This window comes from Salvelinus namaycush, chromosome 2 (assembly GCF_016432855.1).
Source record: "Salvelinus namaycush isolate Seneca chromosome 2, SaNama_1.0, whole genome shotgun sequence".
Taxonomy (NCBI): domain Eukaryota; kingdom Metazoa; phylum Chordata; class Actinopteri; order Salmoniformes; family Salmonidae; genus Salvelinus; species Salvelinus namaycush.
The window spans coordinates 29,114,281-29,133,726 of NC_052308.1; the positions used below are offsets into that span (position 1 = coordinate 29,114,281).

The 19,446-nt window shown below is 42.3% G+C and overlaps 1 protein-coding gene and 1 pseudogene across 1 annotated transcript; both read left to right on the forward strand.

Annotated features, from left to right (window-relative positions):
* The first annotated feature begins 4,533 nt into the window (after positions 1–4,533).
* Positions 4,534–9,635, forward strand: LOC120061049 (RNA-binding protein 15-like). The gene has a single exon (XM_039010557.1). The coding sequence runs from the start codon at positions 4,671–4,673 to the stop codon at positions 7,179–7,181; it is 2,511 nt and encodes an 836-aa protein (XP_038866485.1). The 5' UTR covers positions 4,534–4,670; the 3' UTR covers positions 7,182–9,635.
* Positions 9,636–14,821: 5,186 nt separating this feature from the next.
* On the forward strand, positions 14,822–18,065 carry LOC120021036 (annotated as a pseudogene).
* The last annotated feature ends 1,381 nt before the right edge of the window (positions 18,066–19,446 follow it).

Consider the following 19,446-nt stretch of genomic DNA (forward strand, 5'->3'; position numbering starts at 1 on the left):
TATACACTATATTATCCAAGAATCGAATCAATGGTTCAATAATTGAAATGACCAGTATTCCCAGATCCCAGACTGTAGCTTTAAGCTTAAGCTGTTGTCCTGTAGCTACTGTAGGTCTACACATCAATTCAAGATGGAACTTTGCATCATTCACTGAATATACTGCAAAATTCACCTGAGCTCCGTAAATTGGTCTTCCCTGACTGTCTGACCATCTTGGGACCCCTGTCACCATCTAATCCTGCTAAGACATGATGAGCATAGTGTTGTGTACTGACTGCACTAGAGGGCTGCATTTCTGCAGTATACCAGAGATCATTGCGGCACAGTCAGCATTTTTCAAGCTGCAGGCGGGAGCGGGCGTCAGACAGATGAAAATATTTTTGTTGTCCCACAGATTATTTTGAAACATTCCTCCTTCTGCTTTGTATGTGTTAGCGTACCTATCGTATTAAAAACATACCTTTTTTGCATTAGCCACACACTCAGAATTAGCTGTGTCAACTTCAGTAGCCTACCTCTCCTAGTTGGGTGTTAGAGTTCAAGTGCGCCTAGTATGTGTGGCGCTCAAACAACGTGAGTCGAAGTGCAATCATAAAAATGAATCATCATTGAAAAGGAAAAGGCACAACATAGTTTACCACATTGCCTAGAAATAGGCTTAAATGTTGATCACCCATATTTTTCTGTCTGAAAATCTTCCCTCTCCAAAAAGGTAGGCTATAAAAATAGATTAAGAGAAAGTGCCAGTCTCTCCAACTCTGCTCTCTTCAAACTACAGCTAGCATGTTGGCTGATATAGCCCAGTAATACAGATAGCCTAATATAAGGGCCATGTGAGAATCTATGGTAATTGAACCTATTTCTTAAGTTATTTTTGCACATTTGATATTGCCTATAGGGCGCAACATTGCTGGGACCCTGGCTGGCAAGTGAGCTGCATCACATATGCCTAAAATAACATTGCGGGACTGTGGTTGGGTTTGGGACCATCGGAAAGAAAGCCAACAGGTGCTGGCAGAGTGAGGTATGAAAAGCTGTGTCTGAGGGCGGGAGCTGGATGAAGAAATCGGTCCTGTGCAGACCTCTACTGTGCACCATGACAGCGAAGCCTGTAACTTTAGAGCTGTTTATTACAGTGTCAGTGTGAAAAGTAGGGAATTATCTAGGGAAACTGACAGATCAATAACATTACATTGACATACTGACTAATACAACTCACATTGCACTGAAAAAACATAATTCTTCAATCATTTGGCTGATGGTTTTATTGTTTAATTCAATTCTAGTTTAAGGCAAAAATAATAGCTAATGTAAGCCAACTTTTGGCCAGCTCTCTCTCTAACGGTACATCAACTAGCAAAAGCTTGCCAAGTTCATTTACTTCTGAAGCGTGACAAAACAAAGGCTACAAAACATTTCTATACAAACAACTGCTGTTAGATAGTAATAATAGCCACCTCATATCGCTATCTGACAGATAACTAGAGGCTAGAGCTGACCTGGCTGTGGAAGCTACTTACTAGCGTAGCTTATTCATTCACCTCAGTCAAGACGGGATGAAACATTAGCTAACGTTACATGTCAGTTACAATACTAGCTCAGCACAGCGAATATACACTTGTTTTGTATTTTTTCTGATAAGTTGAACAGCAGTTACCTTGCCAGCTACATCAGTCAACTAAAGAGTACAAGTTTCAGTTCTGCTTTCTTTTACAACTCGGTGAAAGAGCTCAACACTATGTTCAACTCTCCTGTGCTGGCCCAGCCAGCCTTCCAGAAGCTTTGACTTCACACAGCCTGTCAGCCCGCTCTGTGGTGTCTGTGTGGTCCTAAATCCAGTTGGACAAACACTCCGAACAGCCTACCTGATTGCTCGGAGGCGTCTGCATGGTCTTAAAGCACACCGTTGCCGTGTTTTGTATCACATTCCAATGATAAAATTTGGGGGACAAAAATGCAATTTCAGAATGTGGGGGGGACATGTCCCCCTGTCCTCAGTGGAAGTTGCGCCCCTGCCTACAAGTGTGATCTGGGATTTATATTGGATAAGCAGTTTTAGCCTATCTTCAGACTGTACTGTCTTTGCCAACATGATGAGATTATTATGGACAAAAGAGCGAGATTATTAATTGGAAAGGAGCATCAAGCTCATCACCTTGCACTTTCACTACCCTGTGAAGTTCATCATTATTTATTTCAGGCTTACCCTGGTTTAACGTTTTGATAACTGTGTAAATCTCTCTAGGCGAAGGTGGCTTTTGACAATATATTTGCCTGTATTTACCCTCCAAAAATGAAATTCTAATTATCTGCTAATGTGGCTATCATAAAGAGCTACAAATGCCATGAAGATCTGGACGAGACTGCCAAATCGAGGCAAAGGTCAGAATCTCTGGATTAACTATCTAATGCTAGCTAAATTTGGTCATGAATAAATTGGCTAAATTTCTTTAAATTGATATGAACTAATAAATACCAGGAACTTTATGTGAATTTTGCAAAACCTATTACATGAATTTACCATTGGTCCTGGTGATACCGTAAATGTGTCCATTCTAAAATCCGCGTAAAAACAATTGCTTTATGCGCATTTTCCTAACAGAGATGTCTCCATCAAATTGACTTCTTGCAGATAAAAGCCTGTGCATGATCACATAGTGAACATAAAAATACCTTTTGCGGTTAAATTACCAAATAAAAAATACAAGTTAAATGGGTTTCCATCGCATTTTGAACTCTACATATGGTCCCCCCCCCCCCCCCCCCCCATTATATAGGAAGTGTGCCCACTATGGTATTGGCACGTGCGTTCTAGCCAACAGCAGATAGGGGTACAGTACTGTATCTGCACGCTGGTGGCTAGAGCGCAAATATAGCCTACAGGATGAGATTATCATGCACAAAAACACAAGATTATGTTTGTCTAACAGCAGCCAAGCATCGATGATTATGTCACCAGAATATAACCCTTGATATTTATTGGAAAGGAGCATCAAGCTCATCACCTTTCACCACCCTGTTAAGTTCATCATAAATTGTTTCATCTGTAGCCTAATAAACTGTTTGCTTTTGACAAATTGTACTGGGAGGACCACACAACATGTCATTGGGTGACTCCAAGTTTACTTTGATATGATGGTTATTATATCAATATTTGTGCATAAAAGCGTTGCCAACGACATTTCTCGCATAATTTGTTTAATCAACACAAAGAGATCCCTACTTCCCGTGGCATGTACTTTACTTGGATAAAAAAGGTTGGATGGTAACCTGGTTAAGCCTGTGTATGTTTGTCCTTCATTGGACCTTGAGGTGTGTCACAGGAAGTGAGAAAGAAATTACAAGGAGGCCTACACCCTCAGTGTCCATAGCACTTTATCAGAGGAACCCCTCTGCCCCCTAGTGGTTATTGTGCTTCTCACATCCACCTGGCAACAGGTTGCTCACGGCAAAAGGAGTAATTGTATTTGTATTGTATTTGTATGCGAACCAGACATTTTACAATAATAAACTTAAAGTTTACAAATTTGCACAAATTAATGAAAGGGGATAGATACTGTATCTCCAAAGGCCTGTACTGTAGCTATGGTGCCTACCCTATCCTTCTGGTTCAACTGTTGCTGTAATTGAGGCATCTGTCTGGCTGTAATGAGGGCAAATGACACTGTTATGAATAGGTTTCCTCTTCTCCACCAGCTGCTCCTCATCACTCCTCCGATGTCTCTCTGGCAGTGCACCAGTACTGGTGCCAGTGACTTTGGCTGCAGCCGTACAGGCAGAGAGATTGTGTCCCAAATGGCACCCTATTCCCACATAGTGCACTACTTTTGACCAGAGCTCGATTGCCCCTGTTTAAAAATAGTTCAATATATAGAGGATTTGGGACATAACCAGAGAGGTTCTACCTAAGTAGGCCCCAGAAATAAATGTGCCAGTCCCTGTCAGTCGATTCAGGCCTCATCAATCAACTCCTCTACCACTAACCAGTTCCACCTCGCTCTCCCCCATGTCTTTCATGACTTTGATTGATATTGTACATGATGTGTCTCTCTCTCACACTCCCTCAAAGAATTTACATCAGTATAGAGTAGATCACTATGAAGACATAAAACAATCTATAAGCTGAGTCTCATTGTAATGTTTTGTTACTACTTTTATTAATCTTATTCGTTTTTATTTTTAAAGCACACATTTTTTTCTTATTTCCTACCATATGCCTTAGCCTACATTCTCAGCCAAATTTTCAAAATCTTCACTAGACAATACAAAAATGTGTTGGAGTTTCTATGGCACAATCTTATTTTTAGCTTGTTGCATTTCCCTCTGATCCAAAAATGATAGGCCTACTATAATATTAACATGTATGTATCTCATACATAAAGCCTAAGATATTAGAGGTTACTGACCTTCCTCACTGTATTTTAGGCCCAGAACCGCACCTATACTGTGTTGAGTGACATGTGTGGAACCAATCGTTCTTCTCTACGCGAGCCGCATTCCACCAATCACCAAAGCTGGGCGGGACTTTTAATGCTGCTCTTCAACATGGCGGACATGTCGCCTACGAGTTGAATTTAAAGCACATTTGACTTAAGTTAGAGACAAAAACAGTGAGTAGTAAGATTAGAATATATTGTTTTCAAGACGGTAACTGCAGTCTACTAAAAATGAAAGGCAAGGAGCGGTCGCCCGTTAAAAAGCGTTCGCGGATTCTGGACGATATTCGAGACCGGGGAGGAAGCCACCTAACAAGTAAGAAAATGGGAACACTCTCGGCGGCAGGCAGCAACGGGAATAGTTCTGTCAAAAGTGGTGGTTCGGTGAAACGGAGTTTACCATCTGAAAAGAGAGACTGTCGAGATTTAGACGAACATGTGGCAAATCGAACTGGGAGTGGTCATGGATATGCTAATACAACTGGTTCGAGTAGCAAGCTACACATTAGCATTGCTCTGGACCCCACGACAAGGACCAATTCTCGCGGGGAACCGCGGCCTCTTCCGAGTAACGAAAGTGAGTACAAGACTCTAAAAATCAGCGAACTGGGCTCTCAGTTGAGCGACGAAGACATTGAAGATGGATTATTTCACGAATTCAAGAAATTTGGGGACGTGAGTGTCAAAATAAGCCGAGTTAACGACGAAAGGGTGGCATTTGTGAATTTCAGAAGGCCCGACGATGCCAAGGCGGCCAAACACGCACGCGGCAAGTTGGTACTCTATGACCGCCCTCTAAAAATTGACGCGGTGTACATGAACCGGAGGAGGAGCCGCTCCCCCATCGAAAAAGATCCATATGCAGAAGTTGCAGGACACAGACATTTGCATGTCCAAAGACCCCTTTCACCAACGGGGCTAGGATATAGAGATTTCCGACTGCAGCAGCTAGCTTTGGGCCGTCTCCCTCCTCCCCCCTCCCTCCCTAGAGAACTAGAAAGAGAGAGGGAATTTTCTATCTATGAAGCCAGGGCCCGGCCACCCTTCATCCCTGACTGCGCAGCTTTCTGTGAGGAGGACCTTCTCTCCCCTGAAGATGAGCAGCGGGCCAACAGGACGTTGTTTCTTGGCAACCTCGATGTCTCAGTGACAGAGAATGACTTGAGGAGGGTGTTTGACAGGTTTGGGTTGATCACAGAGGTGGACATCAAGCGGACATCCGCTCGCGGACAGAACAGCACCTATGGATTCCTAAAGTTCGAGAACCTGGACATGGCTCACCGTGCTAAGATCACCATGTCAGGAAAAGTGGTGTGTCACAACCCTATTAAAATTGGCTATGGCAAAGCGACACCCACAACCAGGCTGTGGGTGGGGGGTCTTGGCCCCTGGGTCCCCCTTGCTGCTCTGGCTAGGGAGTTTGACCGCTTCGGCACCATCAGGACTATAGACTACAGGAAGGGGGACACGTGGGCCTACATCCAGTATGAGAGCCTGGACGCTGCCCAGGCCGCCTGCTCCCACATGCGTGGCTTTCCTCTGGGTGGTCCTGAGAGAAGACTTAGGGTGGACTTTGCTGACACAGAGCTCCGCTACCAGCAACAGTACCTGCAGCCTCTCCCTCTGCCGCCTCACTTTGACCTAGTGGCAGACTCGTTCGTCCACCGACCCACCCTCGAGGCCATCAGAATCAGAGAGAGGAGCCCTCCACCCCCACTCCGCTTCAGGGAAAGGGAACTGTACAACGCAGACTGGGCTGGCCCAGCAGTCTGCGAGAGGGTGCGAGGGGCAGCTTTTGAACCCGTGGAGCACCTGGAGAGGCGTTCACGTGAACCCTGGTCTCTGGAACGGGAGCTGCAGAGCCGAGACCAGGCCCGAAAACGCCGCCCCTTAGAAGATGGGCGTCGCCCGGACCGCTCACCAAACAGCAGTGAACATGGGCGTCGTCGTCACGGCGCCTCTCTGGAGCGCAGCCCTGGTGGCAGCAGCCGGGACGGGGGGCGCTACAGCCCCCCACGCTCCGATAGACCCTCTCCCGTCAGAGAGCAGCGGGGCAGCCTAGGCCGTGGCCCTGGGGACAAGCGGCTGCGGACAGACAGCCCAGCCTTACCAGAACGGGAACGCAAACGCAAAGCCATTGACTCATGCACAAGCCCTGTAAAGAGGGAGGACCGCTCTGATCACCCCTCTTCCCTGTCCAGCCTGCAGTCTAAGCAGGGGGCCGGGGGGCAGAAGCTGTGTCAGGCCTGGCAGGGCGTGCTCCTGCTGAAGAACAGCAGCTTCCCCACCTCCATGCACCTGCTAGAGGGGGACTTAGCTGTGGCAGCCAGACTACTGGTGGAGAGCTCCACTGGTGGTCAGGTGTCCCAGCTAAAGATCACCCAGCGCCTGCGTCTGGACCAGCCCAAGCTGGATGAGGTGTCCCGTCGCATCAAGACTGCAGGCCCCAGCGGCTATTCTGTCCTCTTGGCTGTGCCCGGGAGCTGTGAGGAGGGGCCCCAGGATGTGGGAAGCTCCACCGAGAGGCCTCTAAAGAACCTGGTCTCCTACCTGAAGCAGAAGCAAGCGGCCGGCGTCATCAGCCTGCCTGTGGGTGGCAGCCGTGACAAGGACGGCGCAGGAGTTCTTCACGCTTTCCCGCCCTGTGATTTTTCCCAGCAGTTCATGGATGCCTCAGCTAAAGCCCTTGCCAAAACCGAAGAGGACTACCTGGTGATGGTCATTGTCAGAGGAGCCTCATAAAATGAGAATCATTCATGTGTGATGCATTGGTAGCACATTCACACCCACAATGTGTTACGGGATTTAGCTGTCATTGAAACGGAACAGGGTGGGGTTGATAGCTTTCTGTCTTGCTACAAGTAGAACTTCTTGGCAGAACACAATGCTATACTAAGAGTCATTTGGTAATGAAAAATAACAAGCCTTTCAGATATTTTAAGTTGTCAACTTAGCATGCATTAGCATGTAGCCTGCATTACATTCTATTGGTGGTCTACTTTTAATGTGAACAATTTAAATCGCAAGAAGTGGATACATTTAATTGAAAATGGTTAAGTCAAAGTAGACTCACCTTTCTCTATTTGCGCAACTAATCTGTAAATCATTCATCTGTAGAGTAATTTATGCATTTTTGTGAATCACTACTACATTGGTTATTGCCTTTTTATTTGGAAAAAATCTGACATCCATTGTATTTGCAAACAATAATTTATCTGGTGTCAAGTCTTGTTTGCTATTCATTGCAGTAGAACATAAAAGCATGTAAAGATTAATCTGAGACCTGAAAAAAAACTGACCTACACTTAGTTATCTCCTCATTTGAATTTCTTACACTTAGTCAGACTGGTAATAGATAAGCCATGCCATATTTTAAGAGCCCTGTGAAGGTGTGTAGTTGTAAGACGATACAGTTTTCCATTGCATTATCAAAAATTGGCGTCTGCTTTTGTTGATCAATAAGAATATACCAGTCTCTATCAAGCAGCCAATGTAAAGGGACATGAACGGTTTTGAAATTCGGTTATTTACATAAAACTCTACCTGGAATATTTTCAAATCAAACATTGCTGTTTGATAAGGTCTTATTTGATCCATAATTGGGACGATTTTTGTTATTTCTAATCGCCAAAGTGCTCACATTTTCACCGACTGTCAGTGTATCTTTGCTTGGCACCAATAGCACTCACAGTTAATTTTGAATTTTCGATGTTGGAAACAATATTTTGTGTGATACATTATAAGAGAATCTAGGATATCAGAGTTTGTTTTACAAGTGTTGCATTGCCCTGTTGACTATATAGACTAATAGTAAAAAGAAACACAAAAAAACAAGGCTCATAAGTTTCTTTTGAGTGGTCTAATTTAAAAGTGCCTATTAGTTAGGCAATATCCAAATATTGACTCTATTACCGTAAATCCAGAATGGTTATGATTGTCAACAGGTCTATGATCCTTGGGTTCATTCAATAGAGATGATGTCACACAAATTCCATAGAGGGTATTATTTTTTACCAAATAAGAACTACCACTATTTTCCTGTGCCACTGAGGTCCTTGAGGTCAGGACGTTATCCTGTTTTTTATATTATGAGTAATGTTATTTCCAACAATTATCCCCACAGTTAAATGGTTAAGTTTAAGTAAGTCTTTTACTATACATGGTAAAGAGGGAAATAAAGCTTCTAAACCAAATGACGATGGCCCCTCATGGCAGTAATATGTGTCCCTTGATGACTTCCCCTTTTGGTTCTGAGAGAACTGTCTAGAAACCATTTAGAGACTGCTTAGCCTTCCAGAAAGCTAGGCGGCGCCATTTCACATAGTCTTTTCAGTTCCACAAAAGTGAGTCAACAAGGTGAGAAGGAAAGTAGTTTATCTAAATGGAATTTCTCCAATGAGTTCAATCCGTTATGTCAAATGTATGACTCACTTTTGAAACAGGATACCTTTCTATTTGCTCTCAAGGACCAAGAGTATGTATGTCCCTAAAACATATATAGATTTTAACAATTGGTTTAGTTCAGTGTACTTAAATTCTGTTTAGAGTTAAACTAAGGATAAGGTTTGTTGACTGGCATTAAGCTTATGTATCAAAATCTCTCATGTTGAAGTTCATTTACATAATTGTTGATTTTCAATTTGGCCTTTACATTAATTGACAACTTTATACTTGGGGAACTCACCAGTAGTGTTGTTAATGCCATAGCCGTCTGCTTCTACTTAGAATTCAAAGTGTATTGGCATTTTTATATATATAAAAAAAGTTTTATTTAAAAATGTATTTTAAGTGACATTTCTTGTATAAAATTATTACTGTATGTATGTTATGGACACTTCAGATTTTTGAGCAAGGAATACCAGAGGGGATAACACCACCATACCACCGTTGGACACTGGAAAACACCATACGCAAAAATACTCCAGAATGCACAGGGGCAAGGGTCCTTTGCACAGTGGCCCTTTGTGCATTTCCTCAGAATTTACTGCTCGTTGTGTTAATGCTTTGTGATGCCATTTCCCGTGTTTTAAATGGAAAATATGCTTTGTGCTGTGTCCACCTGATTTTTGGAGAAAAAATGGAAACCGCAATTGCACATGCGCCTAAGACGTAGTTGTCAAAAAACACAAAGTGCAGCTTGCACTTCATAGATTTTGTTTCGGTATCAATAAATGTTCTCTTTCGTGGGAAAACAAATGTTTCTGCCTTGGAAGACGACTTTTGTGACCTTTTCTGTTGTGTTGCGAAGGAATTGGCTTTTGCACTTGAAAAATGGGAGCACCTTTCCAGACCAGAAAGGAAAAAGAAAAGTGTTGAGAGCAAGGGAAAGAGCTCAAATCTTTGTGTTGACATCATTGCTCACCATCATTGTTGACACAGCTTTTTGAAGAGTTGCTGATGTTCGAGCTGTTAATGCCCAAATTCCCCCCCCCCCCACCACCTTTTACCTGGCCATCATTACTGTGCCTTTGCTGAGATGTCCCTAGTGTCCCGTTGAAGTGGGAGTGGGGCCCTACTCCTGTGTTATCTCTGGTCCTCGTAGCCGTAGGTGATGAAGCTGTTTTCCAGTGAGCTGTTACAACGGGGGCTGGAGAGAGGCTCACCTCTTGCTGGCTGCTGCTCTGATGGTGGCGCTATTGTCATCACCTTGGGCCACTGATCCAGTTGTCCCGGGTGTTCCACTGCTCTGCACACCACACCTCCTGCTATGTGTCACTTTGGCCAACAACACACAGCTGGAGTGCCTGTCCTGTCCACTCAACTCTACTGACGAAAACAACCCTGCAGAGCTAGGAGGTTAATGCCTCAAGATCTGTTCCAGCTTAACAAGGAGCCATAGTTTTTATTATTTGTGTATTTACCAGTTGCTTTGCTCCCCCTGCGTTGAAGCCTGCAGGAATAATATTTTACTGTGTTAGGATCAGTTTACATTGGTACCCCACCATGGGATGGAGTGACTCGGCACCCAAGCTTTCCACAAACCACCATGTGCCACTCCCAGTGAAAGGAACCTCCCGCCCTGTGCAGGGATTGATGATTTGAATTGATTTAGTTTTAGAGGTTATTCTAAGTGAATATGAAATCAAAATGAAGAGACCGTCATTGGGCTGCCATCAGGGATCCAGAATCCACAGGAGGCACTGCCCAGTTAACAGTCGGCATAGTGCCAGGATTCCAGGCCTGACTAGCATAGTTGTGGATTTGGTATGTAAACTTTGGTAGGAAATGCAAATCCTGCCTTGTGAGAGACCCACTGTGTGTGCCACACCCTGGACGGCAACACAAGGCTTCTCAGAGGTTTTGAGCTCTGCCTGTCTATGACAGGAGTGGGCACCTCCCTTCCCCCCCACAGACACCTGTCCCTGCTCAGGTAAAGATTGCTGCCAGCCTGAACGACATACTTGGTACGTATAAACAAAGAACAGTCTGATCCCTTGTTATGAACACCTGAAAATCACTTAATCTGGTATTGTGTACTTAGATGCATTCTATATATGAGGCAAGCAGATAAGCCGTTCAATTAATGATACCTGGTTCATAATAAATGTAATACCATACACTTGTATATATTGCACATAAACGGGTATAGACATCTCCTTAAAGCAATGCCATCAGTATAATAGCACTGGTTACAATTTATAGAAGTGTATTGCTCCATGATCATTTTGTTTCACTTTCAAAATGTCCATAGGTCTTATACAATTCATTAACAGTGCGTTGTCAATAGTTTTTTATCCCTGCATGCTGTTTTGTCACAGGCAAATTTAGATTCAAAATATTGCTTAACCAATAGAAGTCCCTCTGATGTGTATGTCACATACCGGTAAGTTAAATTGAGTATGACGTTTTACTCCGTCAAGTGTAACTGGGGAGTGATAGATAAATAGCTAGGTCAGGACTATTCCTAAAATCATACACACATCTAATAATATCCTCATAGGCTATATTGTTTTAAAAAATGGTAAAATATTCAGATGCGCTATTTAACTGCATGCGGGAAGAACAACTGGTAGAGAACAAATGTTAGAGTTAAAATTCAAACTGCACATTATCAGGGGAGACAGGATCCATTTTGTTTGATGATATGAATGGGTAGGATAGTGTGTTCCCTGCTTATAATGAGTGGGGGAGTGGCACGCTCTTGAAAACATCAGCTTTTTATGTCTGCAGCATGAGCATAACATTCAGTTTAACAGAAATCTTAGTGATGGAAATATCTGATAACAGGTGCCTGAAGACCTGGTAGTATGCCTGATATGATCAATACTGCTTGTACAACTGCATAAAATGGCAGGGACACATGAAATAATCTCACAGTTGCATTTGATAGATTAGACACAAATGGAAGAACAGCAGCGGACTCATGCCCCCACCTCCAGTTGAGAATAGCAGAAAGGATAGACGTATAAAAATGCCATGAGTATTGATCATCAGTAGTTGTGTTATGTTCAGATCAGTAGATGTTGTCAGATCATGCAGCGCCCTTCTTCACTGATGATATTGAATGGGTTTTGATGAATTACTTATTTCACTGTAGATAACATTGCCTTTGCATTATGAAGAGGTAAGTAGTGACTTTCTCTTAGTCATCACTAGTCCCAGGGGGCTTTGAACAGTAAATGCAGTCATTTTACCATTCACAATACGATTCTAGAAGATTCAATCAGCTTTTTTCTACTAAATTATAACACTTAGTTAATTTGTTTGATACTGAAGGCTTTGGTTTATTTAGAACATATCCTTATGATATGTGATATTAGGTTGTTAATTTTCTCCAGTACAATTTCAGGGGATTTCAATGTTTTTATGACATGTTCAAATGTTTTAATGTGCTACATATGTTTGTTGTTTCTCTGGCCAGTCTTGTCTTTGTGTTAAGGATGTGGCTCTGTTTCAGTCCTCAGCTCATCGATTAATCCTCCAGGAAACCGTTTGCAGCAGGTACTACATCATGCACTGTAGTAAATACACATTAACCCCATACTGCTGTATTATGACCTCCTTTTTGTTCCTCATGAAAGGAGTGAACAGGGATTAATCACGTTTGAGTTTCACAAGAGCAACATTCAGAAAAGGAGGAAATAAAGAAGCTTGCTCCATTAATCTTTCTGCTCTGGAAGAGTCATACAACCTGAAAACAGAACTGTAAAACTGTACAAGGGTCAGAGTTTTACCTTAATGTTTTATCTAATTAACAAACATCTGGTTGATACAGTATTAAACAAGGAATTCATCTGACAAGGGATCCACACATTGGTGAGTACATTTTCTAATGCTGTCAGTGTTTACCATTTAATGTGCATTTAGCCAGAGTCATTATTTACTATTTGAGCTAATTGTAATTTGTACATACCACATTACGTTTCAATTAAAACAATTTGTAGAATGTTTTTTTTAATAAAGAGTATTTTATTTTAAACATGGCTGTTGTTTTTTATTAGTGTGTTCTCTTTTATTACTTTTGTACATTTGAAGATGAGGTTGAATGATCTAAAGTTATTACAGTTTTACAACGTTACAACCTGTTGACATTAAATACAATTTTACGAAATTATAAGACCGTGTAAGTTATGATGATGTCTGACTTTGTCCTTTAGAGGGCAGAGTTGTCTAAAGAAGTTAGACAATTACCTACGTCACTTAGATCTTATTCAGACGCATGTGAAATATCAGAAACGTTATTACTGACATTATCTTGTTTAAAAACACTCTAATCTAGTGATAATTGAATCAAATTGTTGAGACGCGAACAATTGAACAATTCCTATCAGACTCAAGTATGCGGAAAGTACGCTCAGACCTTTATTTGCAGTCATTAAAGTCACTCTATTCTTTGTATCAAATGGCCATTCATAAATAATATGACAAGCCATTAAACTAAAGCCATTAAACTAAAACCAATCGTACACACCCATATGTTACATGCTCACATTCTGAAAAGTCAACAACCCCATTTTACAGAAATCTTTATCTTTGTGGGAAATGCTGAGTCATGACGTACTGTTCCAGTTTATCTATACGACTTATTATTAACCTGTAACAAGGTGTGACCTACATGTACTGTATATGCACTTCATTAGTGCAGATGTAGATTTATTGTATGCTCATCTTTCTCATGCAGTTGACAACATTACACAAATAGAAACACTTGCCACTTCAAATAATTCACGCTGAGTATACAAAACATTAGGAACACCTTCCTAATATTGAGTTGCATCCCCTTTTGCCCTCAGAACAGCCTCAATTCGCCAGGGCATGAACTATACAAGGTCTCGAAAGGCCCGTCTTGACTCTGAAGTTTCCCACAGTTGTCATGTTGGCTGGGTGTCCTTTGGATGGTGGACCATTCTTGATTCACACAGGAAACTGTTGAGAGTGAAAAACCCAGCAGCGTTGCAGTTCTTGACACACTCAAACCGGTGCGCCTGGCACCTACTACCATACCTCGTTCAAAGGGTCTTAAATCTTTTGTCTTGCCTATTCAACCTCTGAATGGCACACACAATTCATGTCTCAAGGCTGGAAAATCATTCTTTAACCTATCTGCCCCTTCATCTAGACTGATTGAAGTTGATTTAACAAGTGACAATAAGGGATCATAGCTTTCATTTGGATTCACCTGGTCAGTCGGTCATGGAAACAGCAGGTGTTCCTCACTGGGCGAGCACTGCTCCTACCTTTGTTTGCCCTGTCTCAATGCAGGTTCATACGTCAAAAAGATTCTATGGAAATTATACTATTGCTTCTATTTTTAGACCCTCTATTCCTAATTGTTGAATCATTTGAGGCATGGATAAGACATTTTTGTTTGAAAGGTTTCAGGTGAACTAGTCTGTTTATTGTTCCCCTTATCTGATATATTAACCTATTGAACTCTGTTCTTATTGTTGTTAAGTAGTTTCTTATCATTGCATTAGATATTGCAGACGTATAGGAGGGGTAAATGCTGGGAATAATGAACACTGTCCAAACACACTAGGGTGTATAAAAGGCCAGGGTTGTACTACCCTGTCCAGTGTACTGTACTCCCAGGTAACTGAGCAGGCGAGATGAAGTGTTTGCCTTAATGGCCCTTTCTGAGTGCCTTCTCAAGTATATAATCTAGGAATTATGTAGGATATTGTGTTGCTGAGAGAGACTTGAGGGTAGGTTTTGAATATGTTGAAATGGAATTGAAAGGGAAACAGTTTTTTCTAACTGCAGTATCAGACTGTTTTAAAGCTCTGTTCCTCTCTGAGTCACAGTAGATGGTCTTAGTGTTGTGTTATCTGATGCTAAAAAAGTGCTATGTCCACTTTGAGGCCCAGGGTTATTCTATTTAAAGGGGAAGTCAGCCAGCCAGGCAGGCTCTGGAGGCCAAGGGTCTGTATGAAGAGTATAATATGAAGTATCCCTACAACCCCATAGACAAGTTTAACACCAGGCCTGGAGATGCCACGGTGCCCATGAGGTGTGTGCACCTACCTAAAGCCCAGTATGTCTCCATTGGTGACTGCTCAGCCTTACTTGAGTGTCTGGCTGAAACATTCCTCATATGAATTTCTCTCCCTTGACTGTCTCACACAGTCCACATACTATGGAGTCATCGCCATCGGTACACCCCCTCAGTTGTTCAAGGTTCTCTTTGACACAGGCTCTGCTGACCTGTGGGTGCCCTCTACACTGCAGCAGCAGCCAGACCTGCAATGAGTATGTACAACAGTGATACAATGAAATAATACCTAGTTGTGGAACTGTAACCTCTAAATAAGACATTATGTATTTGTTAAAAATGTTCCTTTAAATCCGGGGTCGGCAACAAGCGGCCTGTTGGCCAATACCACCCTGAGTGATTTCTGGGGCCCTCAAGGGTTTGGGCCCTTATTTTTAGGATTTTCTTTTTAGGTAAAAGACAAATCACCAGGAATTCAGATAAAAATGTGTTTCATTTAGGAAATCTGTTAAAGTATTCCCACAATTTTTTTGTTTTTTTTTGTTGTGGCACGGTGGTGGTCAATTTGCAGTGTACAAATTATTCTATTTATTTCCTGGCCCCGACCATCTGCTCTGACAAAAATCGTCCCGCGACTGAATGTAGTTGCCTACCCCTGCTTTAAATCAACTCTACTCTTTCTCCTTTTCTCCCAAACCAGGAAACTTGCAGCCCACCTCAGAGACTTTCTCCATCCAATATGTCACTGGTTACATGACAGGGGATGTGGGATACGACACCATAATAGTGAGAAACATAAATATCTATTTACTTTCTTTCACATTGGTAATGTAACATTATAAACTGTGTGGTTCGAGCCCTGAATGTCGACAGGCATGGTATATCAGACCGTATACCACGGTTTGACAAAACATGTCTTTTGCTCTAATTCCGTTGGTAACCAGTTTATAATAGCAATAAGGCACCTCGGAGGTTTGTGATATATGGCCACTTTACCACGGCTAAGGGCTGTATCCAGACACTCCGCGGTGCGTCGTGCATAAGAACATCCCTTAGCCGTGTTATATTGGCCATATACCACACCTCTGGCATTATTGCTTAATTAAAAACTGGGTGGTGACAGCCGTTGTATATCAGACCGTATACCACGGATATGACAAAGCATTTCTTTGTTACTGCTCTAATTAGGTTCATAAATAGCATGGCTGGGCTGATGAGACAGTGGATTGTGCAGTCAGAACAGAGTAAATAGGCATTTTCCCAGGCACTCCGTGTTGCGTCGTGTGGGAACAGCCATTGGCCGTGGTATATTGGCCATATACCACAAAGCCCCGAGATGCCTTATTGCTATTATAAACTGGCTACCTGACCTCCACTATAAATTGCATTTAGACTTTATCTCACATTTCTTTTCTTTTGATCAGCGGAGATTTGTATAAACCTTGCAAATGTCAGAGAGACAGACGACTTTGTTTCAACATTCAAATTCGATCTCCAGATGTCGCATAGTGATCAGGCAGGCAGCTTTTCTCAGCCAGTCGAAATCACGAATCATAATTTTTTTATGGAGATATACAAAGACCTATCAATCGAAAACAGCTAAAACGACACTAAGTGCAGCTAGTTTGCTGTCTTTCCAGCTTCAGTTTGAAGTGATTGTGTTAGCTGTGTTGTTGGCTTGCTCCTCTGAATAGGTGTCCAGACGAGAGCACGTTTTCTACGCCAGTCGAAATCGCGCATCATTAGCTCATTGTTATTGATGTATCCAAATAAATGTCACTAGAAAACAGCTTAAACAAACGCAAATGCAGCTACTTTGCTGTCATTCTGATTGCACTGTTTGACGTGAGTGTAAGTTAGTCGTAACGTTAGTTGGCTAGCAAGCAAGGGATACGAATGTTGCCAGCCAGTATGGCAATGGAACATTTAGAACGAACGACTGGGTCGCGTCCGTAAATACAGAACAAAAAGACTTCAGGACTGGGTTGCTTCTCTGGCAACCGAACCAATTGAACGAAAGACCAGCCGGTTTGGGGACCAACACACGATTTGTGTCGTGGTTATATCTTGTGGAAGGAGGAGATAGTATGAATACATTTATCAAAATAGCGTTTTTAATGAAAATATGTAAATAATTTTTTGAATATGGTAACCGGTTGTATAAAAGTGATCATGCCCGAGAAGCCGGTGTTTGTGCAGTCAGAAAATAACAAACACCGGCTTCTCGGAAACAAATACAGCCACATCACATTCAATCCCCTCAATTTATGCTGTTGAGAGAGGCTTGTACTTCTCATTCTTAAAATGTCACCAACAGCATTTTGAGTGGATGTGTGTGACTGCTTTTTCCCCCAGATCAGTGACACCATATCTTTGGCCGAAGTCTGGTGGAGGACACTCATGCAGACATTACCATGGGATGGGAGTATGGGTCTGGCCTTCCCCAAGCAGCTGTCAATTAAGGGAGGCACTCCTGTATTTGACAACATTTGGAAACATGGCAAGATCCCCCAAGACCTGTTCTCCATCTAACTGACCAAGTGAGATTTCACTGGAGGACAGGGTTGTAGATGGCAGTTTGTTAATCCTGGGAGGAACCGACCCCTCCTACTTCACAGGAAGCATCCAATGGATCCCCATCTCTCAACCTACTGGCAGTATAAAGTAGACAGGTAATATTGTGGACGGCTAATGAATGAGTTTGTGTAACAGAATAAAAGATTATCATTGTCCCACAGAAGACGCCAACCAAATTCAAACTCATTAAGGATGATCAGTCACTGGTGTTATGCGTACTTTTGTTGTTGATGACTCTATAGAATAGTGATGCTATTTGTCTTAAGGTGGCAGGTAGCCTAGTGGTTAGAGCGTTAGGCCAGTAACTGAAAGGTTGGTGGATCGAATCCCCGAGCTGACAAGATAATAATCTGTCGTTCTGCCCCTGAACAAGGCAAATATCCCACTGTTCTTAGGCCGTCATTGTAAATAAGAATTTGTTCTTAACTGACTTGCCTATTATACATAAATATGTGCGCTGTCTGTTCCAGTACAATGGGAATACTGGGGCGTGTGCAGCTGGCTGCCAAACTATAGTTGACTCTGGCACCACTGAGATCATCAGGCCTCCCAGGGATGTCAATGGCTGGGTGGGAGCATACAGGCAGGTTTCACTGGATCTCAATCTTATAAATTAACACAGTTTTGTAATGGATATTTGTGTTATGTTTTTCATAACTGAATAACTGAAAAACTCATTTATGGTACTAAGTGGCTCAGTGAATTTCAGAAAATATTTAGGATACATTTCCTTACTACTCTACAGAGTATCGTGAGATGCAGTAACATGCTTGAGATTACCTTTAACATCAATGGGTTCAGCTTCACTCTCCCAGCATCTGCCTATTTTTCCACAGTAAGTATTGCTAAAATGTAGTGTAATGTTCCGTTTGAGCATATATTGAGTGATGCTCAATAAGAAAGCCACACTTTGGCTTTAAGCCACACTTTGGTACAGACCTGGCGCCGGAACGAATCATTTGGATGGGCCTTTGATTTCCATAGGGGGGAAAGTTTTTTCACGGGACCTCCTATGTGTGCACGTGCTGCATGCCAGTTATTATTTTTATATGCACATTTTTGTGGAAAAGTTTCATTTCTCAAAATCTTTGTCACATGGTTAATCATAAAAATCTGAAGTAAAATTATAAAAATCTAAAAGTTAAAATTCAACTATGGCGAGAGCACTAGCCTCTGCCCTCAACCTACAGTAGCAGCCTCTACATTCCATGAGACTTTTGAAAAAAACAAAAAACATGCAGGGCTTGACAACCTGTTTATCCATTTGTCCTTCAGACGAGGAGGTGACTGAAAATGTTGTTTGATGCAAGAAACCACTTTACAAAATAACATTTATTATTATTCCCATACAATTATTACAGAGAATCAGACAAATTATGCTACGCTCTGCCTATTGGCTACTTAGCTTTATTCAAGACTTTCTCAAAATACAACACATCCCTTTTGCGACATTATAAGGCTCTTTATCTGATTGCTTTTCCAAGATGATGAAAAATGCACACATTTTGTGCTCTTGTAGGAAGCAACCCCCCCCCCCCCCCCCCCCCCCCCCATTGTTGACTAGAAATGAGCTATAACTGGGTTAATAACTCACTAACTAGCAAAGAATATGAACAAATGTGTGCAAACGTGGCTACATGCAGCTCTCACTTTGATCTCAAGAGCATCTACTGGCGACCGATCATACTGTAGCCTAAACAGCCCAGTTCAAAGTGAATGGCACCGATCAATATTTGGCAATGGCTATTTGCATATAGGCCTACTGCAGCTCTGATTGGTTATGGCGCACTGGTCTGTGTAAAGTGTGGGCCTGAGTGGTGCCTGTCAATGCAATAGAATCCTACTCCAATGCCTACAAGAAAATCTCTTGCATAGTTAGTTTTGCATACAAAATCTTGCATAGTTCATTTTGTTTCGGTATATTACGTTGAAAGTGGCTAATATTGCATTGATTCGATCACAATTCCCACAGTAGAGCAAAACGTCAATAGTGTTAAC

Coding starts and splice junctions, on each gene's coding strand:
- LOC120061049 (XM_039010557.1), top strand. CDS start 4,671: ATGAAAGGCAAGGAGCGGTCGCCCGTTAAAAAGCGTTCGCGGATTCTG.